This window comes from Micrasema longulum, unplaced genomic scaffold (assembly GCF_059751315.1).
Source record: "Micrasema longulum isolate JH-2025_06_02 unplaced genomic scaffold, ASM5975131v1 h1tg000073l, whole genome shotgun sequence".
Lineage (NCBI taxonomy): Eukaryota > Metazoa > Arthropoda > Insecta > Trichoptera > Brachycentridae > Micrasema > Micrasema longulum.
The window spans coordinates 590883-617056 of NW_028277280.1; the positions used below are offsets into that span (position 1 = coordinate 590883).

Sequence of the window (26174 nt, forward strand, 5' to 3'; positions counted from 1 at the left end):
AATAAACTCTCTAAAAATAGTACAAAGATTACTTATCAAAGTAATTTTAAAGAAACCCTCAACATTCAATACGAAAAATCTGTATAAATTATTGAATCATACAGTAGACACTATTAACCAAGTAAACTCTATTATATTGAAATTCGTATCCTTCAACGTACAACTCGGCTGCAACAATTGTTTCATGTTGGTATTTCAAGCACGAATAATAAGAATGCTTTTTTGCCGAGAATTCTAAATAATTATAACACGTTTTTTGCTGAAATAGATATATATTCCTCACTTTAAGCAAATTTAAAGAAAATGCTAGAACCCTAATTAAAAATAATAATTATAATTTAATTTAACTGTACCTACCTAATATTTTACTTTAATATTGTAATTATTTTTTCTTGTTTGAAAGAAGAAAGAAGGGAGGACTGATAGCTCCGTATTACTCCGTATGGATCCACCGGCGAAAGGATTTTTTAGTCCGAGTGAACAAAAAACTTTTTCTTTTATTTTTTTTTATTATTTCATTATTATTGTAATATTTTATTTATTTTTCGGTGTGGAATGATGCGAATTGGCTATTTCAATGTACGCTTTTTTCTTCTTTTAACATTGTATTTAGTAATGTATAGAAAACAATAATTGGCCTATAATTTTGGTTTATTTGGTCAAAATAGTTTGGTTTTCAAAAGAACATAAAATACAATAATATCCCCCATGAACTTAAAACTAAACTAAAAAAACTGTTTTATCAGTAAATAAATTTAATGAAAGTTTTGAACCCGAGTATAAACAGCTTTCCTATTTAAATAAAAATTACTGTAAAATATTTGTTTTTTTTTTCTTTATTTCATTTTTTTTATTCGATTCTTATGTACATTTACTATCCATTTGAGTTAAAACTGATTTATTTACGTTTTTGTGTTTATTTATAAATTGCTTCAATAATGGAATATAATAATATAGTAAATTGATTTATATTTATGCGGGTGCGGATGTGTGTATGTTGTATGTATATATGCATGTATGTATGTATGTATGTATGTATGTATGTATGTATTATGTATGTATGTATGTATGTATGTATGTTTGTATGTATTTGTATATTTGTAACATCAAATAAAATTTACAACACCATTTTTCTTATATGAAATTATGTGACTTTAATTTACTAAACAACTATTACAGTGTAAGCCACTCTCCAAGCACAAGAGCTAGTTTCTTTATTAGAAAGTTAATGTTTTTAGATTAACTATATATATAAAAGAAGAATGTAATTAAAAAAAATCATTTTTTATAAAATGTAACCATATTAAAAACAGCAGAACCCACCGACTAGAACTTGTAGCGTTGTTGGCGGAGTTATTTCATAAGTACAAAACTTTAAAAAAACATTGCGCTGATAATACAATACATAAAAATATTTTAAAATCATTTTCAGCTTAGTATGATAGTCTTTTAAAATTTAAAAAAACACTGAACTTGGAAAAAATTATTCATAGTTTTTTCATTCATATACAATATAAAATAATATGCAAGCATAGGAAAAACAGCGACTGTTATGCGGTGTATAAAATGATAATTTACGATGTTTCTAATGAACTGCCCTTTTTCCGTATTTATTTTTATTTACTTACATATTTATTCTGTATTCTTAACAATATTTTTCTTACAGTTTTCTTGTAAGTATCAAAAAATATACACGGATTTTAAGGGCCCAAGCTTCAGAGAAACATTTCTCATGGTAAGCTTTAAAAAAATCCTTTTGAAATTTTTCCAAAAAGCTATTTTAAAAAAAAGTTATGATCTGAAAATGGATCAATTTTTCGGACTAGCATCCCTTTCGCAAAGCCCTACCCCTCCCCAACAAAAAAATGCGATAAATACGTATTTGAGGCAATACGCACCAGGCGCGGACAAGGAAGGCGGCTGGGTAGGAGAGGGGTAGAGGTTTGTGGAGGGACTGCTTGTCCGAGAAATTAAGGATTCACTACGTTTTGAGATAACGATTTTTTTTTTAAATATCTTTTTGGAAAAAATAAAAAGGATTTTTTTTTAAAGCTTACCATAAGGAATGTTTCTATGAAGTTTAGCGGTCTGACCCTAAAAAACCGCGTATTATCGGTGTGTTTTTGTACTACATTTATTTACATGTGCTTGTATGCTGTTTGTTTATCTATAAGTGACTCAATTCTCAATATTTGTGAATCTGTTATAAAAATAAATGACAAGTGATACTTTAATCTACAAATTTGGAATATCCAGAACCGGTTACATCGCTTTCGCTACATCTTCAAAACGGGTATCTTTATTATAAAATAAAATTTATATAAAATCAGTAAGAATAAATAATTCAAATATACAAACAAATCATCACGCAGTTCAGGCAGAGAGGATAAAACGCCATATCATTTTATCTTAGCATAAACATCTTGCTTCCTTTATATACGCACATACAACTTCTCATGAACGCATTCCGATTATTTTGGCTGTTGACGTATCCATGTTCAAGTATTTGTGAATTTATCTATGATATATATCTTTCAGTCTTCTAAGTTTTTTGTATTATTCAGCATTCGCATCGTGAATATTTCAAGCCTTTTATTCGCCATCCATTCGTTCTTCGTTTCTAAACCAACACGAGAATTCCTTTCTAGATTTGGTCAATAATGCTCACATAATGCACAGATCTTTCAATCGATCAAAAAGTATTTGACAGTAATTGAATTGAATTATTTTTAGTGTATTAGAACAGAGATTTCAGGCGTTGCCTAGTGTGTGTTTGTGAAATAATTTGGTTAGAATGCCACCCGTATCAATAAAGGTATCAGCTCTTTAACTTCACAAAGATCAACCAATGGAAGAATTTAAGGAATTCCGATGTTCAAATATAGACATAATGATGGTGTTACCACCACAGGGCATGAAATGGCAACTAAAACTAGCTAATGACAAGTCATAAGCCCTTTAAATGCCTAGACTTATATTTTTCCTTCTATTATTTCAGTTGCAATGTATTAATATTAATAACTCCCAAGGGATCTCGTCTACAAGAATTTGGATAAACTCAAAATATTTTTGAATTATTTTTATCTGAAAGTAAAGTAGATAAGAGTTACTGGGTAAATATAAAACAATGTTATTTATATGAGATTAAATCCATTTTTTGTGACTCTGCCCTTATCCACAACATGTTTTCTAAAAGTCAATCTCACCATCAAAATAGTTTTGAAACAAAAGTTTTTTTTTAAATGTTTTTTTATGCATTCTATGTCTATTTTATTTCTACATTAATAAAAATTCGTCACAAACTTTCTTTATTACATTATTGTATTTAGAAGTAAAGTGAAAAAGAAATTCCGAGAAAGCGCTACTGAGGGTAATTTTGAAAGTTAACTTAATTGAATCAGGAAATTAATATTTTCTCCATTGCGCTGGGTTCAATCGTAACGAAATTAAAAATTAATATATTCGCGAAATAACTAAAGGATATTTTAACATTGGCCGTTTCTCTCAAGTAAAGATCATTTTACGAGCAAATATTTTTATGAAGTTAAATGTTTTCAAAAAATATAAGGTCCTTGTCTCTACAAAGACGAAAGAAACATAAACGAAAACTTAACCAAAAATATTACAATTAATATGGAAGTATGGGGCATATGGAAGTCTAGGCATTTGCAGGCCTTGCGACCTCTCATTGGCTGGTAAAAGTGGCCAGTTTACACATTGTGTCGAATTCATCATTCTGCCCATGCTTTTACATTCACATTTCCTCAACTCTTCCATTTAGTGATTTTTGTGAAGTTAAAGAGCCGAAACTTTTATGGGTGGACGTGAGATTTATTTCACTTACTAAACAACGCCTGAAACAACTTTTTAATTTTTGTACTTCTAAAAAATATTATTATTTTACAAGTATTAAAAAAAATAAATTTTTCAAACACTTTTTACGTGTAGTATTGAACATTTACTATTGGTGATTTAAGTTAGTGGAATCAACAAAACTTTGAGAATGTCAAAAATTTTGACGACCGGGCTGGATTTCACTTCCTAGCGAGTTATTAAGATTGACATTAATTACGCCAATCTGAGAGCCCTGGAGGCTCTTTGTGAATACCATATACTCTAGCTTAGAAGCAGACATTAAATGATAAGGATAATGATAATTATTAGTTAATGAGAAAGATACTCCATCACAAAATGTTTATCGTTATCAATGTTTAATTTTCAAAATTATTATTTGTTCACAGGGGATGCAGTCGTAAAATGCAGACGAAAAATATCAATGTTGATCAACTACCAAATATTGAGGAATTCCTACAGGTAACAGTTATACATTTGTTGCTGTTTTCATTATTACCCTAGTCTGTATATATATTTATGAATAAACTTAATAATGATGCTTAACAATTTAGAAATACGAAATCAAACTATTGCAAATTGAAAAAAATATATATAGTGATTAATTTATTTCATTATCAAATAAAATATTTTAGCACGTGAATGTAATATTTATACTTTCAATATTTTTTGTTTCACTGGGATTTTTTTTTTACTAATCAACATACATGTTTTTTATTTTAATCCAAATCTACTTTTATACATCTAGTAAATGTTATAACTTTAAACTCTCCAAAAAAAGAGACTAGCTCTTGTTCCTGGAGAGTGACTTACAATGTTATAATTATTTATTTATTAGAGTTTATATAATTTTGAATAAACGAATACATGAGAAAAAACACTTTTGGGATTTAGAAAGAAAAACAGAAAATAATAACACATTGATACTAATTAAAACAGAATGCAGTCTTTACACGGGTTCAAAAAAATATTTTTACTTAGAATTTATTTATTGATATATTAGTTTATTATTATAGAATTAAATTGCAAATTTTATATACATGATCTTTATTTTGCTTGTTAGGACATTATCAAACTAACTTTAATATTTACAAAGTTTCCTTATATTAAAAAAAAGTAAAGGTAGAATTAAATCCAATAAAAGTGTATTATTATTAATTCTACCAATTATCTGCATACACTATTAATAAATTCAAAATTTTCAACATATGAAGCGGAACGTTATATATGATTACTTTTATCGATTGTTTTTCAACTTAAGGCTGTAGTCTGGTAAACCCAGTGGTAAAACGAACGCAAAATAAGGAAATCGTACGATTTTGCCATTTTAAAACGAAGTTTTTTTTTTAATCGCGCAAATAATAAAAAAAATTATAAACCAGATAAAAACAATATTTTTTAAAGGTATTTCTGTTAAAATTATACTTTAAAGTTTTATGTGACTAAAATATAATTACTTTAAGACCGGCAGATTACGCCATTTCAAATTTAGACCGAACTTTGGTATCTGGGATCTCAATAAGGACTATGTATAAGTATTGAACTAATTTTTTTTTTTTATAATTTAAACAAAAAAGATAAATAATATTGAATAACAGTAAAAGTACCGAAACAGGTAATTTCATTTTATACTCTTTTAAAAAAAAAAATCGGTTCAATTTTGGGGTGCGGAAAACAAAATGAGACAAGGAAATCTCGATTTTGTCGGTTTTAGTATAAAATGGGTCCGACGTGAAGTGAGGCATCTGCGAGAGAGTGACAGAAAAACTATGTTTAAATACCTATTCATCAAAATTCTCTCACACCCCATATCCTCTTAGTGTCCCGAGGAAGAGACGGGAACGTCTAGAAACCAGTAGACATAGAATAGTCAGAAAATGGTTTACTTACATTTGTTGCATTATATTTTGTAAAAGGCCTCGTGCCGTGTGTAAATAATGTAAGTATTAAAATATCTAAAGGGAAATAAAACTTTTCTTATACATTTTAAAATTAATAAAGGTCTGTGGAATACTGTCCAAAAAAAAATTTTGCTAATAATTAGTAGCATAAAAAATACTTTTAAATTTGTAATTTTGAATTCCCGCAAAAATGGTAATTCCATTGGCCACAATTCATGTTTATTTGTTCCTGCCATTTAAATTTGCGTAGAACAATTTCACGAATTTTGACGTCACAACAACCAAGGCCAAACATGTCGCGTTATTCTACGAACCTATTTTTATTCAATTTCTTTTTTACATTTTTGTATGACAACATTTATGATTTTGAAAAAATATAAATATTCACAATCCATTTCATTTATTTTTATCGGTATTCGTAGGATGTGATATTTCCATTTATAACAGATATTTTTGTCAACATTCTAAATAACAAGATCTATGCTGTCTTAAAAAAGCCACATTAATGTTATTATTTATACTTTAAAAAATAACTTTGTGGTCAAACATTTTGCAAATGTTATTAAATATTTGTATATAACCACTTACCGACCTTTCTGTATCCACCAGTTTCGAGACGTACGTACGTTCGTTTATACGATGTTATATTGTAATGGTCACCCTTAACCAATTAAACTCACGCCCCTCCCTACATCCCCTCCCTCTTTTTTCAACTACTTCTCAAACAACATAAAATATTTTCATTATCTAATCAGTGCATATTTGTCCTAATCAGTGCACGTGCTTATTGAAATGCATGTCGTATTGGTTTTATATTTTTGTGCAACAACTATGGTGAAGGTGTATAGTAGCCATAATGGGTTTTGCATGTTGGTTTAATTAGTGTACTGACGAAGAGATGGGTACGTCTCGAAACCGGTAGACATAGAAAAGTCAGTAAGTGATTATATACAAATATTTAACATTGTTAAAACATTCATTTTTTAATTAATTCCTTTTGATTTATTCCGAGATTGATAAAATTATTATCATTGACCTTATTCTTATTTTTAATTGATTAAATTTTATTATTACATGATATAGTGTAAAATAATTATTCCCTTTTACACACAAAGTGGTGTAAAAGGGTGTGTATTGATAATTAGTACACGCATTAAATGCGGCCTAAGATGAACGATCTTATCCTCCGAGGACTGTACATTATATTAGAGTAAACCTCCTTTCAAAAATATATTTCATATTGACCTTGCCAGAAATCGACGTTGTGACTTCAAACAAGGCTAAGGCGACAACCCCTACTTCGGCAAAATGGTTTTACTTGTGTTTTAATTTAAATTTAATTATTTCCTGCAAAGAAAAGGTTATTTTCGTGGGCAAGAATTTTCTTGAGAAATTAACATTGAAATGACACTGTATAAGTTATCCATAATTTTAATATACATTATTACCGTTAGCTTTGACGTTTTTCATCCATCTGTGGTTAGTTTTATTTCTAACAATGCTTATCGTAAACTTGAACCGAAGTTGTGACATTTCGAATTACTTTTGTGTTTCATCAACAGAGAACGCTATAGACAAGAAATATGTCGTAACATTTTTAAATATTTTTTTTATAATTTTTAAGATGCGTTTTGTTTTTTTTAATACATGAATGTGCACTGTAAATTATTGATATTTTAAAAAAATATTTTACAAATAATTCATTTAGTCTAAGTGCTTTAGTCTAGACGCAAACCTTAACTAAAAAGCTTTGATGTTTTTTCAGAAGATGGGCCACCTAGATCAACTCATGTTTATGGGAAATGCACCGCCCTTACCTCCCCGTTCAACCCCACTGGTTTTCACTCCGATTTCCCCTGAGAGCTTCACAGCATATTACCGTAAGGATCTAATATTGTACTGTTTTTTTTTTTCATTTCTTATTTGTTTATTTACGGAAAAGCTAGGTTATAAAATGCCACACACAATTTATTTTTAAGTGAAATGATGAAGGATTGTAAGCCTTAAGGTTTATTATCCGCTTTCCAATGCGTTTCAAATATTATCAAATGAATTTTTTAAATATTTTTTTATCAAATCTACTTATTTTATAGTCTTACATACATGATTTTTTAACGTTAATTCAATCGACTCTGCTATAATTTTATGATAAAGTCATTCATATAAAATTATTAAAATATTTTTGGAATCATGATTTCGGTTGTTATACCTATAATTTATTTTTTTTATATCCAAAACCCGTAACAAAAATTCCAAGTAACAGCACGCAGCGTTTTCAATAAAATTATACGGAATTATTTTTAATGAGGGTATCCATAGGTCGGAGTTCGACGCCATGTTTCGAACAAGAATGCTTTTAATATCCTAACAATTCGCAGACAAATTTATAATACCGACCAGCGGCTTACCTTTTTTACCTGACTTACCGATTATCTCTCGCTTTTGGATCTAGCTTCGGTCTTGATAAAGAAAATAATGTACTGACAGGTGTTTCGTAAAAAGATAAACCTGTTAAAGACTTGTTAAAAATTCAACCGTGTGTCGTGGGTGTCTTTTTGACTTATTTACGAAAGCTTATGTCAAGTTTTACCGCGTGAATAGTTTTGCTGCATTCATTCCGCGCCAACTTCACGTTGTATCTTGTGTCTTTATGACGCAGCTGCCAATTCTATAGTAACAGTTGAAGGATCCTAACCTAAAATTGTTATCGAACTTGAGGACTAAACATGTATAATCTAAAGTTGTAATAATCTAATTGTACATACTTAATCGCTTTAGTGATAGTTAAAATGTGGTAAAAATAGTGTTAAGTTTTGATGTTATAACTTTGCTGTGGTATAACTTTACTTATTGGTTAAAGGAAACAACAGGTGAAATTAATTCTCATTTGAAGTTTGAAGGTTTCATATCCGTTTTCAAGGGGTGACTTATAAGAATTCTTTAGTTTACGCTATTTTTTCAGCTTTTTAACCAAATTCATTCATTTTGTCAGTATTTCAAGAGAATCAATCTTGAAAACTTGTTTTTTCTGTACTTATAAGTGAATTATTTATGCGATTATTTCCTTTCGAAAAAACATTTTTTTGTGTTAAAGAGACTAATTCACCTTTAAGGAAGGCTTCGATTCAAAAAGTAAAAGTTATCATCAAACCTGTTTTGGTTTTGTTTCGTACTGACTATAATGAGTGATTGTATGTCCGGTTCACCAGGAGTAGAACTGTGCAAAAAGTGTTCAACTTGTAAACAAAAGTTATTGAGATCAGATTGTGGTTATTGACTTTCAATAAGAAAGTTTAACCAAAGAGAACCCTTTGCTTTAAAAACTGGAGGGATCGAGAGTACCAATTTCTTCACCAGACCATCATTGGGGTAAGAGAAACAATTTAACATCTATTCTGTTAATTTAATTAAAATACTTTTTGAAACGCAATGCATTACTCGTATAATTTAATATTCTACCTTCGTCAATATTCTTGTTTTATTCTAGAATTTGTTTTTGTAAGAGTATTCGAAAATGAGGATATAGAATAAAAATTAAAAACATCTTGAATTTTAATCGAAACAATGTTTGGAAATGTTGTGTTAATCTGCGTATTATAAATAAATGCACGGATTTGGAGCATTTACGGTTTTTTTAAAATAAAGTAGAGTAGTATTCAAATATTTAATAAGTTTGTGTGCGTAGCAAATTTTTTCCTATAAATATTTCAAATGTGCGTGCTTACCTACACATAAAAAAATTATATGTTTTTTTGGTTCAGCGACAGGCACTTAAGCATTAACATAGGCTTTTCATTTTTTATACCGCTTATTATGATGTATTTTTGCAGCCTTTTAATATTTGATAATACGTTTTATACATAAATTTAAGCCTTGGGTCTAAGAGGGCTAATGTCGTAAATCACATTACATGAGAGTAATTTTGCAGCTATTATGTGATACTGTAATAAATTGTACAAAAATATTATCAACAAAATAAAATTTGTAGCACATATTTGTTTGTATATAAAATTTTTCAAGATGTATATTTTTTTATTGACATCAACAGAAAAAATCAAATCTGACATTGGCCCTTTTAGACCCGTGACTCCGAAATACGTATGTATTTAAAGTCTTTCTCCTCAACTAAAGAACTGAATTAAAAATATTTTAAATAATTTGCTAGAACAGTTACAGCAAAATGTTCAATTGCCTGTAATTATCGACTTCGTGTTACATTCACGCGTATTTTAACATTTATTTCTATTCACACTTCCTAAAAGCAATTTAATACACAGTTACGAATTCTTCCATCATTTGACCGCACGAAAATAAACATTCAAAGCTTTAAATTATAAACGAATTAACGAACACTGAAATCGTTATTTGAATTGTGAAAATACCGCGGATTTTCACTCGCTGACTCGACTACTAAAAAACCCAAACGGCCGGACAACCAAAAAACCTTTGTTGTTAACTCTTCTTAGATAACAGTAATGCGTTTGATGGCATCGGCACTCAGTCTTATTCCCCACCTTATGTGCTCCATACTTTAATATTTAGTATAGGTATACGCATTAAAAAAAACATTCGTTTATTGTTCAGTGTGAGAAATTAAATTTTGTTTAAAATTATGCAGTGATTCCCTCGGCACGGGACACCCTACGTAACTTTATTTTAATAAATGTATGTTTGTATTTATTGGGTGAATTTGGTCGTCCGATTTTTTTCAAGTTTAAAAATTAGCACCAAGTTAAATAAACGGGTAAAATTCGAATTCAAACTCGTCATTCGAAAGAACATTTTCTGCTCTGTATGGTGTTATTTTGCTTGTATTTAACATATATTGTTTTGTTGATTACAAGCCTTCAAAATGTAATGTCAAGAAGAAAATGGGCATTTTCGACGCCTCCATTTTGCGTTCAATCGTGGGAATAAAAGAAAAAACAAGTACGGGGAATACATTATTGACTAATTTGTTGTAATTTGTTCTCTTTTTCTCTTCATTTAGAAAAAAAACGGACACAACTTATGTTAACACTCATACTTAAAGTAAAAGTTCTTTAATGAAACTTTTATGGTGGTTTTCGAGAAAGACGTTCCTATTAAATATTGACCCCGATAAGTCTCTTTCATTATTTTGCAACAAATTATTCAAAAATGTATTCCCCTGATTCTCCTTGGTCACCTTTTTTTTCTTTATTCTCTCGATTGAACGCGAACAGGAGGTGTCGAAAATGCTCACTGTCGTCCATTTGACATTCCATTCTTGAGGCTTTTAATCAAATAAAAAAATGTTATGTACCTAACGTGAAAGCAAATACAATATCTGTAGAATGACTTATAACCTTAACCATTTTTATTTACTTTTGGCTTCATTTAAAATCATAAAAAAGCATACCTACTACGTATGTTAACACCCAATATTTTTTAATTATGGCCAAAATTCACAATATTTAAAAGTAATCGTAAACACTTTTATTAGTAAACATTTTAAAAACACGATAGTAATAGTAAACACTAATGCGTTTGCAAGAAGGTCCATAACTTTTTGCCAGAATCGAGGAAAAGCGGGAGGGTTGTCAAGTTGCGGAAGGTGTTGACCTCGCTCTTTCATGACATTGGTCGTAGGGAGTCAGAGAGGTTGATGCATGCCGCGGATTGGAGATTAGATGCTTACTGGGTATTGAAAATAAAATATGAAAATAAATAATAATTTGAAAAAATATATACACAAATGGCAATCATGAAGTTTGACATTATATTTAACAAATTGTCTTATGAATGTATGTATGTGTATGCGCATGAGTGTATGTACGTGTGTGTGTGTATGTATATATATTAAAATGGTAATACGAGTAAGTTCATATTTTATTAGTCTGTACTTTCTATTAAGTTGTAAACTATTATCATGTATTAAAATGTAATTGCCTAGCTTGGAACAGGGTATGCACTCTTGTTAGCTGGGCAAAGGGAGCATAAAGTTGTATTTATGATAAAATGTCTAAATAAATAAATAAAATAAAAATATGTCGTCGCATGTTTTAGGCTCTTAATTTATTATAAAATAAAGTTTTTAGGGTATATTTAAAAAAAATCGAATACTTCCCCTCACTTTCAATTATAAAAAAAAAACATTATAGTTTCAACTCAAGTACCTTTGTTTTGTTTTAAAAAAAACATTTCACCAAACGTCTCGTTTATTTGATTTATTTTTATTATTTACGCTATCAACCTCTTCATAAAAATATTGCTATTTTTTATTATTTTTAGACAAAGAAATATTTGCCTTTTTAAATTATTCTCAAATATTTCACTATTAGAAAATGGAAATTATGTTTGGATAGAGGTTTATACGGGGTTCAAACCTCGGCCATCTGATCTGTGAATTTGTAACACTAGTTACGGGACCACACTTATTTTTAATTCTTGAAATAATGCTATGATATTAGAATTCAAATTTCACAAATATTTTCACCAATATTAAAAGATAGAGCGTAAAAAATATTTTTTAATGAAAAGACGAATGCGTTTAGTTTTTCATTCGTTTGTTGATCGAATTATTGATGATCAGTATTGCCATAATATGAATAGTAAAAATATATAAGGTCTTGATAAGGTCTTGATAGTAACCTGATAAAATGGATTATTGGAAGAAAAAAATCTTAAATTTTATGCCTACCAAATTAAAGAGACACGCAATCTTATTTGACAGGCGCCGTGACGCAGTTGGTTAGACGACCAACTGTGAAACTGACGTCGTGGGTTAGATTCACGCCAGTTACAAGAAAAAAATCCATAAATTGTTTTTTTTTGCATTAGAGTATATTTTTCATTACTTCCTTCCATATCATGTCGTACCACCTGCTGACAAGCCTCTTAAATAGAGGCTTAACGAGTTATTCCTTTATAAAAAATAGTCATTAAATTCTTATCAAATTATCATTGCCATAAATACGAATGTTATTTTACTGATTAACCAGATACCACATACTAATTAACTCTCATTTTTATTATGAAATTATTTCCTAATAGTGACAGCTGTTGATCTGCAAAAATTCTCTTGATTTTTTCATAAACGAAATTATGGTATCTACGCTGTTTAAAATATAAATTACACCTACGTAACGGATAAAAATCATTAGTGGATATGAATCATAATATTATAACAGTCCTTTTCAATTTAAATATCTTAAAATTACACTTACAACATCGCCCATAAAAGAAAATACTGCGCAAACGGGATTTAAAAAAAAGTATACTTATTACTTAAACGTAAGTCAGATTATTTATGTAATATATGATGATGAGCCAAAATACGGCATACTTATTTAGTGTGCAAGTTTTTTCCATTAGCATTTCTTTAGTATAAAATTTGTATTTGAATACTTAATTGAGTAAGTGCATTTTAAAAATATAATCGCAGCATTTTTCAAAATAAATTTTCCATTTATTTGTAAATTTTGACCTAAATTTACATACATTGTCACAAAAAATATCAGCCGCGATAAATATATTTAACGATATAACTATTGGTCGCATATTCTGGGTATTGTAGATTGTTTAAAAAAGAAGATTTTGTCTTGTCGGTCTAGATGGCACACGGAATGGAAGTCTTTCAAGTAGGTTAGGAGAATCAATTTTATTATTTGTTAATTTGAATTAAAATAACTGGTCTAACATTATTTTTCGATTTTTAAGAGAGTTTATTCCACGGTACTGCATACTTTCAGCATAGTTAGAGAAGTAAATGTTTAACCGGTAGTCGACCTGCGTAAAAAAAAATTGTTGGACCCTTTCTAGTCCATTAATACTTACATTGAAGTAAGGTGACTAAATAGGAGTACAGTATTCTAGCTGGGGACGAACAAATGTTTTGTAGAGTTTTTCATATGCTCTGCATGGTTAAATGGTTTCGATACTCGCATTGTTGAAGATAAATTCTCCTGAGCGTATATGAAGATACCCTACGTATCCCCCCTACCATCAAGTACCCCTCAATACGCATTTCTACGCATTAAAAGAGATAAAAAAAACTGTTCCACCTAACATTTTTTCCTTTGATTACTATTTATTTCAATTTTTAATCGTTCTGAGGCTGGCACATTTTTTCTTAAAAACCTATTCAAAATATGAGAGAAAAATAAGTAAATTTTGAAGTAGAATTCAATTCGGACATAACTGTCAGTTATAAAATAAACGCCTAGATGCGCAGAAAATTTGTGGCTAGATTCGGCCCTATTAACATATAAGATAATTTAGGCGTAAAATGTTGCCACTATAAAAAATAAATTGAGTTATTAGATTTTTCCATCTATTTTTTTATCTTACTGAGTGTAAGTATTGAGACACCAAAGGATCCGGCTTTGTAATCGCTCGGTAGTTGAATACAGACGATTTTTAAGCATACCGTATTGGTAATTATCAAAAGTCGTATAAAAGTCATGTTCACGCGAGCACTTTTTGCTTGAATCGCGATTTATTGGAGCTTATAATCGCTTTGAAGTGGGAGCTTTTTATCACAGAAGTCTATTTAAAATATAAATGAGAACTATTTTAAATTTTAGTGATGTAAGGAACGCGGACTAAGTTTTCGGTATCGTTCATTAGTTGGATTTGATCATATGACGTCGAAATGACAAATCGGTAGAGCATTCCGTGGAAGCTGGAGATAGTACAGAAGTTAAGTGTACCGTCTCGATATGTATAGATGAAGATAGCTTTCATAATCGCGGCATTGTTTCACCAAAAAAAGTTACGTTTAAAAATGTACATAATGTATGTACCTTCATTGAAATTTCGCTTTAGCGGTTTTTTTTAAATTAACAGGTTCTTTCCTTAAATTCCTTATAATTTCAAGCTAATTTCTAACTTATTCCTACATAAGTACACCTCTCTGTTGGTGAGAAAACCGGAGTTTGACTGACGTTTGCAAACTAGTGTTATCAGCTTAAAAGTACCTGTTCGAAATACTCGGCAGCTAACGTTATTTTTTTAATCTCCTGGCAGTCACAATTATTATAACAATTCACCAATACCTAGACTTCACCGGCTAGGTAACGAGTAGGGTGAAGTTGATATATTTCGTCTGTCTTTATATAAATATAGGTTAAGTATTCAAAAGGTTATAAATTAATTTGTAAAAAAATTCTTAATATTGTTCTTTATTTACTTTTTTTTCTCTCATGGATCTCTATAATACTGTATAAACTTATATGTATGTATATATATATGCATGTATGTATTTGTGTATGTATATATATGTACATGCATGTATGTAAATGTGTGTGTGTGTATGTATGCATAGGCATGTGTATGTATGTGTGTATGTTTTCATATGTAAATTTGTTAAATATTTTTCTATGAACCCATATACCTATGTTGGTACATTTCCTTATTTTTACTTATTATTGTATCTTTTAGTTTTTCTTATGTTATCTATAATTTTAACTTAATTTATATACTTATGTTTCACTGCTGCACTTGAATGTAATTTATAATATATGTTTAAGCCCGTAGGGCGTATAAATAAATAAATAAATATTTGAAAAAATATTTATTTAATGCTTTGGAATATAACCATAAACAAGTACCTACTTAAATTCAATATTTGAATCTAAACAATTTTTAGTTTTGGAATTTAATCATAAACAAATACCTACTTAGGTACCTACTTATCGATAAAAAGTGTTTTTCCAAGGCAAGCCAACGTTCGGGCAGGACAACGTCTGTCGGGTCAGCTAGTAGGTAAATAAATAGTAAAAAAGTAATAATGTTGAATTCCGAATTCATTTTTTTACAAAGTATTTTTTTTTTTTAATATACTTTTTTTACAAGGTATGTGTGGAACGTATCTCCCATGTAAAAAAAGGTTCCAGCGTAGGGTTATTATTCTTAGTTGTTTTATGAAAGTCATTTATTATTTTGGACGAAAATTTGATTTTAACTTTAAACTACTGTGCTATGCTTAATGTTTCTTATATAATGTTTTCTTACTATTTTGGATGTACTCGTATTAACAATGTATTATATTATGTATTATCACAAAAATGTTTTCTTTTCAAGTACGATCCCAAATGAGTTTTTTTTTATTACTTCTGGGAGTATAATATGTATTTTACGTTTTATATGTTTTATTAACAAACCAAACTACAAATTTATTAGGCAAACCGAGGCTGGCCCTAAATACTTTTGAACTCGATTCATTGGAAATAATATAATTGATGTACTTTACATGTTTACGTATACAATATATAACTAAAATCGCCAATGGGAAAAAATAAATAAAATGAACAATTTTTATGACGTTCATTTGATGTACACGTTATTTTGTAGTTTTCTATTTTTTTGCTTTGAGTAATTACTGATTGTATCAATACACTTACTCTTTTGTAATGGTTTTATTCCGGTTTTAAAAGAATTGCGCTATTTGAACAGTTTAATATACATTTGAAATACATGAGTAAGCACAAAAATGTAGGTTTTTTATAATAACCAACTTACTGCTTTTTATCTAAGAACGAGCTAAACCCAGCAATGCTTTGCTTTTGCTAGATATGAGTATATAATCGGATATAGATTAAATAAACATAATCGAAAGTTTCATATCAATTATTGTATTTAGTTCAATATATTGTTCCTTTTGTGTTTCGTATTACATAAATTGTGGGAATATGCGGTGACAGGAAATTTTAAGAAATTGGTATTTTAACATTGTTCTGTACTGTCTTGTTCATACCTCCCCAAAACTGTGCGAAAAATACAACTTTACGATATATGCCTAACTAAAATAGAAAAAATCGGCGTTTCGTTTTTCTGTTTTCCGCACCTCAAAAAAGAACTGATTTCAATTTTTTTTTTTTAATATTTTATTTTTCGTCTTTTTTACGTTTTTCAAACATAGTTATCATATTTGTGTATCGTGAGCCCGAAGACAGCAGATAAAACTGGGTGATTTTATGGGTTTTTAGATGGTTCTACCTTTAGATGGAACCCGGAACCTCCCGTGTGTGAGTCAAGCGTCTTTACCACTACACCACAAAGGCCGCCAAATATAAAAATACCCAAAACAAAGCTCATTAATACGCAAAAAAACACGCATACATTGGCCCAGTGGTTATTTCTACCGAAGACACTCATATCTACGAACATTGCCTTTTATATACATATATAAAGATGTACGAATAATATGTACATTTCATAACTAACATTGAAATCCGAGAACGGAAGCAGCACCGAGCATTTTGAGGGTGAGGCGGTGGACCTGGTTTTTGGAAACCTGCTGCGGATGTCTCAGGAGAGCCCCAACCCAAGTTGCCTCTTCTTCACAAATGTGAGCTCCCGCCGTCCTGATAGGCCGTCGTTGACGATCTTTCGGCTTTAATCGGAACTAAGGGGCATGGAATTGACGAAGGAGGAAGCGAGACTGCTGGCTAGCGATAAGGTTTCCTCGAAACTTCTGGTGATGTCCACATTCTTCACTTAGAAGCGGATGAGCAAAAACAAAGATGAATATGTAAATTTATTGCAATAGAGAGGGAAAACATTGAGAAGGGAATATGAAAGTCTAGGCATTTACAGGGCTTATGACCTGTCATTGGCTGGTTTAAGTGGTCACTTAACACTGTGTAATATTCACCATTTTGCCCATGTTTAAACATTCACATTTCCTCAACTCTTCCATCTGTTGACTTTTGTGAAGTAAAGGAGCTGAAACCTCTAAACCAGCCAATGACAGGTACTAAGGCCTGTAAATGCCTAGACTTCCATATTCTCTTCTCAATAATGTTTTCCCTCTCTGTTGCAATAAATTTAAATATGAATAACTCCCTAGAGAGGAAATCCTGCCAGTCTGTAAGCATTTAAACATACTCAAACATTGATGAATATGTAGGTACTTAAAAGTTATAAAACCTTTTTAAGTAATCGGTAAATCCATTTTAGAACCTCTGAACCTAATTTAGTGGCTCTGGCAATTATTCCTTTGCTCCCGGGTTCGAATCCCAACAAGTATATAAAATACATAGGTACACTAAAGGACTAGGATATTTTCACAAATCGGGAGGAAAGTTGAAAATATATTACATGTTAGCACATTTTTATGATAAAAAATGAATTTTCATCAATCATCTGTACCTAACATTCATTAAAAAAATCTCTCGAAGTTGGCGTCACGTCACTTTGACGTCACACGTCATGGGCATTGCGTTCACTTCTAATAAATATTGCGTACTTGTATAACGCAGTAACGTAATACGTGCCGTTTGTCCCATCGGGGTCGCAAAACGTCTCTTTTTCAGGTAATTAAAATTAATACTTTTTGAAACCATTGCAGAAAATTTATATTTATCTGATGTCACACGGAAAAGAAAAAAAAAGTACCTTTACCACCATAATTTTTGCTTATTCAAAAATAATATTAAACAAACTGAAATAACCCTATTCAGTCGTAGAAGGCAACTAGGGCAAGTTACATATTTGTATAATGATTTTATTTTCTAACTGATAATTCAGTTCTTAATTATTTGTTTTAATCTTTTCTAATTTTGTATTTATACGATTTTTACAATAAATAAAATAAACGGGAGTGCTTCTTACTTTAAATTATGAACTCATGTAATCAAATCAATATTTTGCCTTTTTTGGTCTTTGCCCGGAACTTAAATAACCTTTGGAATTAAAATTATCTACTCTATTTTAAGCGCGTTTACTACAGTATTATAATGAATATTCAAAAAGAAATAATTTAAAACAGCGCTTCAGAAGTGTGAAATTAATTATTTCTCGTGATTTTATCATAGATTCGCTTCTTGTTTCATTTTGTTCACGTGCCTAAATTTTATATCCTTACATTCTGATTCCAAGTGTGCTCAAGTGAATCCAACCATAATTCCGTCAGGTTTCAAAACCCACTATTAAAATTAACTTAAGGTAAGAACTTTAAGTGAGAGCTCACAAAATACGTTTCTACTAATTTTTTAGAGATAATGGTGTGTAAAAATATTAAAATTAAAAAGTATATCGTTAGAAAGGAATTCAACAGTTGAAAAAACATTATTAATAACAGTAATAAAACTGATAGAACATCCGATTATTAGTTTTTTTTCTACGCGTTAAGATATTATATTACATATGCTCACTTCAAATCAAAATGTAGTTTTATGAAAGTGAGATGTAGTAGTAAAATTAATTACTTCATCCATGTCCACTCCCTAAGTGGAGCACATGGTACCCACGAAATCTCTCCAGGTCTATCTGCGACCAACTCTCGTGTGTCTTTCCAAGTCGGGTCAGCCTCCCATAGTTCAGAAGGCAACTGCCGACAAACTGTCAGCTTTTGACATCCAGAGCCCTTATTCTGTGACAATTTCGTTTCGTAAGTTCATTCGTTTCTCATACATCTATCTCGTTCTTGCTCATACTATACGAATAAATTTACGAAACGAAGTAGTCACAAAATAAGGTTTCAGGGCCGCGAGAACCTGAGTCCGTATTATAAGAAGTAAACGTTTATCTTTAATTTTACCTATTAAGTAACATTCAGTTTTCTGCATGAATATATATTTTTTTCTAAACATGTTCAATTACTCGTAACTGGCGAAAATACTTTAAATTTTCATACAAACATACACATTTTCGTACATAAATATCGATTTGACTTAATACCTTCTCGATATGTATCGATGAGGACAGCGTTTGCAATTGCCCCCCTGATGCCTTGTAAAGTAGACAAGCGTGGTCAAGGCTGTCGCTAGGCGTCCGTAATACGTATATGACCCAGCCAGCCATATCGCCTCCGCTTGGTGACTGTTGCCACCGGAGATTGATGCGTCTGTTGTATTATTTATACATTCCTTACGAAGTCAAACTACCGCACACCCAGTATTCTTCTGATTCACCTATTCTTAAAACTCAATAGTTTTTCTCTTTTGGGCCCTAATGAGGTACCACGATTCCCACCTGTAGACGAAAGCAAGTGCTACGAAGGCTTAACATAGATGACATTTAGTTTATACCTAGTAAACATCTGATCTCCAGACAGCTTTCATACGGTTAAATAGCCGTACTCACAGCACTTTTTTAAAGCTGTCTCTACATACGTTTCCGTTACATACACTCCCAAGGCCGGGATTACAAACGCTATCTTCATTTATAAAAAATATCGAGACGGTATTCTAGTAAAATCGATATTTATGTACGAAAATATATATTTGTATAAACATTTGAAGTATCTTCGTCGGTTATCTATAATTAAACATGCTTAGAAAAAAAACGTGTGTATTTATCTACCGAGCGATTACAAAGCCGGCTTCTTTAGTGCTTCGATACGTACACTCAGAAAGATAGTATAACAGATGGAAAAAATATAATAACTTAATTTATTTTTTATAGTTGCAATATTTTACGTCTAGATACTCTTATATGCTTGAATAAGGCAGTATCTATCAACAAATTTTCTATGCATCAAGACGTTCGTTTTCTATATTGACAGTTATGTCAGTATTCAATTAGACTTTAAAATTTTCTTATTTCTCTCTGATATTTTTAATAGGCTTTTAAGAACAAAAGTGGCAACCTCAGAACGATTAAAAATGGAAATTAATAGGAAAAATTGGTCGGTGGAACAAATTTTTTGTCACTTGTAATGTGTAGACATGTGTATCGAGATGTACTTGACCCGTCGTGCGTCGGTTCAAACCGATATACTTACATCAAAACTTGATGGGGGGGGGGGGGGATCGGTAGTGTAGTTTCGTAATCGCTCGGGAGAGTTTATCTCCAATAATGACATCATAATGAAGCTATGTCATTTTAGTGCGTAGACATCTGTACCGTGACGTACCCTTCCCCTTGTTACATATCGATGTCCTTACCCAAAACTTGAAGGTGGGGGTCGGTAGTGTATCTTCGTAACCGCTTGAGAGAATTTATCTTCCAACTATACCGTCATGGCAAAAGTATGACGTCTTTAGCTTCACATCATAATCGCGGCCCGGGTATTTAAATTATCGACGCTTTTGACTGCTTGGGCTGAGAAAGAGTAATGCATTTTATTAATATTATATTCAGGGATAATTTATTTTTTTATTATTTTATTAGGAAGTTCAACAAGGATACATAAAATACACTTAATGTGTAAGTAAGTATTGATATCATTTTTCATTTATATCCTCAATTATAGAACTCTACCATTTTTCATAAATTATGTAAAAGAAAGGTGTAGCTTAATTAAATAAATTTTAGTAAAAATTAAGATAAAGTTAAAGATGAGTTTAAAGATTGAGTTTAAGATAAGAAACTAATTGTTCTTAAAGAAAAGAAAATAAGAAGATAAAAGAAGTAATAAAATAAAATAAAATTAATTTACATACATAAAAATAATTGTAATAAATACATTTATTTGATTTAAGGAACCCGGTTACATTTTTTAATAATTATTTGCCGTATCATGATAAATGTCAATATTTACTTTCTTTTCTATTTTGTCAAAGAGTCCTTCCCGTGAAAATGTGCCATTTATGGTTTGTAAAAAATTGGAAGGTAAAAGACTCAAATACCTACGTCCTAATTAAACATCTAGGAAACGTTTGTTTTTTTCCAAAATTTTATGATTTCGCGTTTTAGTATTATTTTATCAATGCTCAGTCCATGTAATAATGAATCGGGTTGTAGTCCCTTGGCTAGTGTTGCGGAATCACGGATCGGAGGTCCGAGGTTCGAACCCCACTCTACCCTAAATTGATTTCCATTTTCTAATAGTGAGTTATTTACAACTCATTGAAAATGGCCACCAAAATTGAAATATTTGGGTAAATTATAAGAACGCAACTATAAATAACTTTTTAAAAAATGAATGAGGTCCGAGTAAAGCAAATTTTATTTGTAAATTTTAGAAACCAATAATTTGAGTTGATTTTGTGATCTGTTAAGCTGACAAGACAATACCTTAATGTTGTTCGTTATATTTTTTATTTGGCAAAAAAATAAAAACCTTAACTACACTCTTATTTGCCACGTTCATTCGTGTTTAATGTTATAGTCAACTAATTTTATTAAAGTTTATAACAGTTTTGTACCTCTAAAAACGTATTTATACGACAAAAAGCTTTTTGTTCAATTCGACTGTTAATTATACACCAACAGCTCCATTCTTTTTTACCCTTGTTGATCTTTTAGAATAACAGGTGTCGACAATCAACAGTCTCATAGTGATATACATACCTTTATAAAAACGTTTGGTTGATGAGCATGGATGGTGTTATGCAAAAATGTGTTAAGCCGTACCAACCTCAAACTGAGATAATTGGCGTTTAACATCAGGCGCATTTTTCAAAAATATCAATATCATCATCATCATTCATTTTCCGCACCTAATGGTGCATAGGACAGTGCATTGGTAAACCAATCGCAGTGTATCTTGGTTATTTTTATTTTTTTTAATGACGGGAAGATGATCGGTCTTACGGTTCAGGTACCAGTCCAGATACTTCTATTCTATTCTATACTATTCTAGTGTAAAAAACACATTTTTAAATAAACATTTCATGTCGACCCTGTCGGGAATCAAACCCGAGATCTCTTGCATGGTAAGAAAACGCGCTAACCACTACACCACGAGGCTGACAAAATAATAATTTAACTTGGATCTTAAGTTGAATATTTAAAATATACTTAATAGAAGAATTTATTTAAAAAGGTGTTTTCACAATGGAATATTTCATAGTCCCTGGATAGTTATAGTTACCTGAAGCGTAAGACTGATCATCTTCATCATTCACTTTCTGCACCTAATGGTGCACAGGGGGCTGCAGCGGTACTACAATCGCAGTGTAACTTAATCATTTTTGTAACATAATGATAAGATAATCAGCTTCAGATGCCAGTCAAGGAACCATGAAATATTCTAGTGTAAAAACTCATTTTCGAAATAAGTATTTCATGTCAACCATGTCGGGAATCGAACCCGAGACCTCTTGCATGGTAGGTAAACGCGCTGATCAGCACACCACGAGGCCGACTACATCTTTTCTTCATGTAACAAAAAAATATTAAGGTACGGTGCGATTGGTGTACCAATGCAGTGCCCTATGCACCATTAGATTCGGAAAGGGATTGATAATGATGACTAATTAGAAGAATTAAGGTGATTTTTATTTATTTATTATTTTTTATTTTTTTATATAAAATTTGACAAAAAATTGCGGTAACACATTTTCACAGATCACATATCGTTCTCGGCAAGGGCCGGTATGAAGGTCATAAAAACGTAAATAAAATGTTGTTTTAAATTAAATATTACAACAAGAATTATCTTCTTTAAGAAAAAAAGATTATACAATTCTTTGAAAAAAGGTTTCAACTAAAATATTTTTTTTTAAGTATTACCGTAAGCATAATTTTTCGTAGAAATAAAAGAAAATGTATGTAATTTAAAATGCTTGTATTTCTTTTTAAAATCAAAAAAAAAAAAATTGACTTCGGCCACTTTCATGTTTAACTTATTATCCTTAAATAATTTTTACAAATTTTGGTTCAATACTTAGTCTTTCTTGAGATCCCAGATACCTAAGTTTAGTCTAAATTTGAAATGGCGTAATCTGCCGGTCTCAAAGGAATTACATTTTAGTTACGTCCAACTTTTAAGTTTATTTTTTTACAGAAATACCTTTAAAAAAAATTTTTTTTTAAAGGAATAACCCACTAAGCCTCTATATTGAGGCTTGTCAGCAGGTGGGATAGAGGGGATATGGAAGGAGGTAGTGAAAAATACACCACAACACCCAGACCAATTGAGGAAAAAAACTTTCTTGGATTTTTTTCTTGCAACTGGCGGGAATCGAACCCGCGACGCCAGTTTCACAGATAGCCGTCTAACCAACTGCGCCGTCTAACCGAATATATATTTATGTTTTTTTTATTATTATTTTTATTAGGTGATTAAAAAAAAACATTAGTTTTTAGAACGGCAAAATCGTATGGTTTCCTAAATTTGCGTTTGTTTTACCAGACTACAGCTTTAAAGCCGTGTTTTATTGCTTTTAGTCCAGTTGCATGGTTAACACTTCGAAGTATTACAGAAAATTTGTAAGTTTAACAATGTTAAACTATTTTTTGGATCGTGATTCTAATACTAACTATTTTTTTTCGGTTTTGTGGTGTGACACATTTTCGCATAACACCATCCAGTTGTCTGTACGAAATAAAGTTGTTGATGGCTATTCTAAAGATCAATTTTATTGTTACATTACGATGTTACAACTTGTTCTAGATTTAATAGAAAGTAACAATTAGAAAGGAAGAAGATTATTATCAACCAAATACGAAGATACATTGTATTACGTTGATGAATGTGTTCAAAGACAACGCTTTAACTGTACTGTTCGCTACTGACAGCATTTTTCTGGGTTGTCGTACCCCGTGTAAAAATTACTTTTTCCAAAAATTAATTCAATTGGTTAGTTCAGTTTTATATCCAGTAAAATAATATCATTAAAATAGTTTATTTTTAGTAGTAAATTACTGAATTTTTGTGTTGTATTTCAGTTTTATACAACCCGAAATCAGAAGATATTTTTATTTATTTTATTAAAATAAACGGCATTTGTGCGTTTTACATTAAAGACAAAAATACGTTCTATAAAATACAGATACAGTTTGGTTATTTATAAAAAAATACATTTAAACCAGCGATTTACGGATACTAAAAAAGTGAAAAAAAATTATGACTTTTAAATGGAAAGAGTTAAATCTACATTAAGAGACCATCTATAGAAGCCAATTAAAAAAATACATATTTTTATGTATCGTATTATCAGTTCAATGATTTTTCTAAATTTTGTAATTTTGATATTACTCCGTGTGAGACGTCAAAAGTTATCTTCGGTGAGATCTGCTGATTGGTGAATAGGCTTCCCGCAAACCGGAAATCTATCACAACACTCTATCTTTGGTTGATTCGGAAGAAGTAGTGACGTCTTTAATTTTAACCGTGCCAAAGAAAACATTCTTCATATCCAATTTTCCGTAGCACTGAACTTTGTCATTTAAAAATCGTCAGAAAGTGTAATATTTTTTTTTTTAAGATTAAGAGAAATACTGTGTATGTCACGTATCATTATTTTATAAAATTAGATCGATAAAAAAAGTATTAGAAAATGAATTAAAATTAACTAGGATTTATTTGTGGCATTTATGTAAAGAGGTACCGGTCACTATTAGCTGATTGTGCAAAGAAGCCATTAAAAAATCTTACTGATTTTATTATTTATCATACAAGTTTGCATGCTATCTTAGAATAAACGTAAAATGCGTAAACTTAAGAATGATATGGGTAAATCGGGTTTTGGTCCCGTGGCTAGTGTCTCGGACTCACGGACCAATGGTCCGTCGTTTGAATGCCACTCTACCCCAACTTGATTCCATTTTCTAATAGTGAGTTATTTACAACTCTTTGAGAATGGCCCTCAAAATTAAGTATTTGGGTAAATCTGAACGCAAATATTTGAACAGATTTGAAGCCAGATTTGAACGCAAATAATTATTAAAAAAAAAAAAAAAAAGCTTCATATTATGCATCTATTGATATTTGCTTTTTCGATGTTGGTAAAAGCAATTTTTATAAAAGTAACGTATACTTTTTTACCTTATAGTAAGTTTACTTTCCTTTGAATTGTAAGACATTATTAAAATGAACATTTTTTCTAAATTTGTTGCAACAGAGAGGAAACACATTTTTGAGAAGGGAATATGGAAGTCAATGCATGACATGTCATTGGCTGGTTAAAGTGTCCACTTAACACACCGTGTAACATTCACCATTCTGCCTATGCAACATTAGGTGCCTAAAGGGATTTATGATGATGATTAAGGAACAAGTCAATTTTCCAGCGAATTTTTAGAGAACCATTTCGTGTTGATCTAATTTAGAATCAATATACATTTTGATTGCCCAAATCGTGACTGGGAAATGGTCACTTTAACTAAATATTTGCAAAATCCCAACATTGTTATTTTACAAATTGATTCATTCTTTCAAAATTGCACTAGCTTAAATATTACTGAACTTATTAAGGCTTTTTAGGCTATGCCCGTGTCGAACCATAATAATTTACAATAAAAATCCGTAGTAAAATTAATTAGATTCGATTATAATGACATGTGATGCAATATAATAACAATCTAGAAAAAAAGGTATAAGTAATAAATAATAAAATTCCAAAGAATACAATGCAAAAAAGATAATTAGAAATAATTTTAAAATATAAATTATACAAATTAAGATTCTCACATAATCAAATATACAAAATAATGGTATCATTAAAATCAACAAAATAATAGTATCATTGAAATCAACAGAAAAATAATGTATATATAAAAACATAATTGAAATGATAATTGAGATATGTTTTCTAGAAACTCACTCAATACTTTAGTTAAAAATAT

General features: G+C 30.4%; 1 protein-coding gene across 2 annotated transcripts in view; it reads left to right on the top strand.

The window, feature by feature from the left end:
- Positions 1-26174, top strand: part of LOC148284956 (uncharacterized) — a 213078-nt gene that overhangs the window by 95762 nt on the left and 91142 nt on the right. The window contains exons 2-3 of one of the 2 annotated variants that reach the window (XM_088232225.1): positions 4242-4314; positions 7522-7633. In XM_088232225.1, coding sequence (XP_088088351.1) covers positions 4258-4314; positions 7522-7633 — 169 coding nt within the window. In that variant the 5' untranslated portion in view covers positions 4242-4257. Of the gene's footprint in view, positions 1-4241; positions 4315-7521; positions 7634-8383; positions 9123-26174 lie in introns of those variants that run through there. The other variant, XM_088232244.1, reaches the window with a different exon arrangement.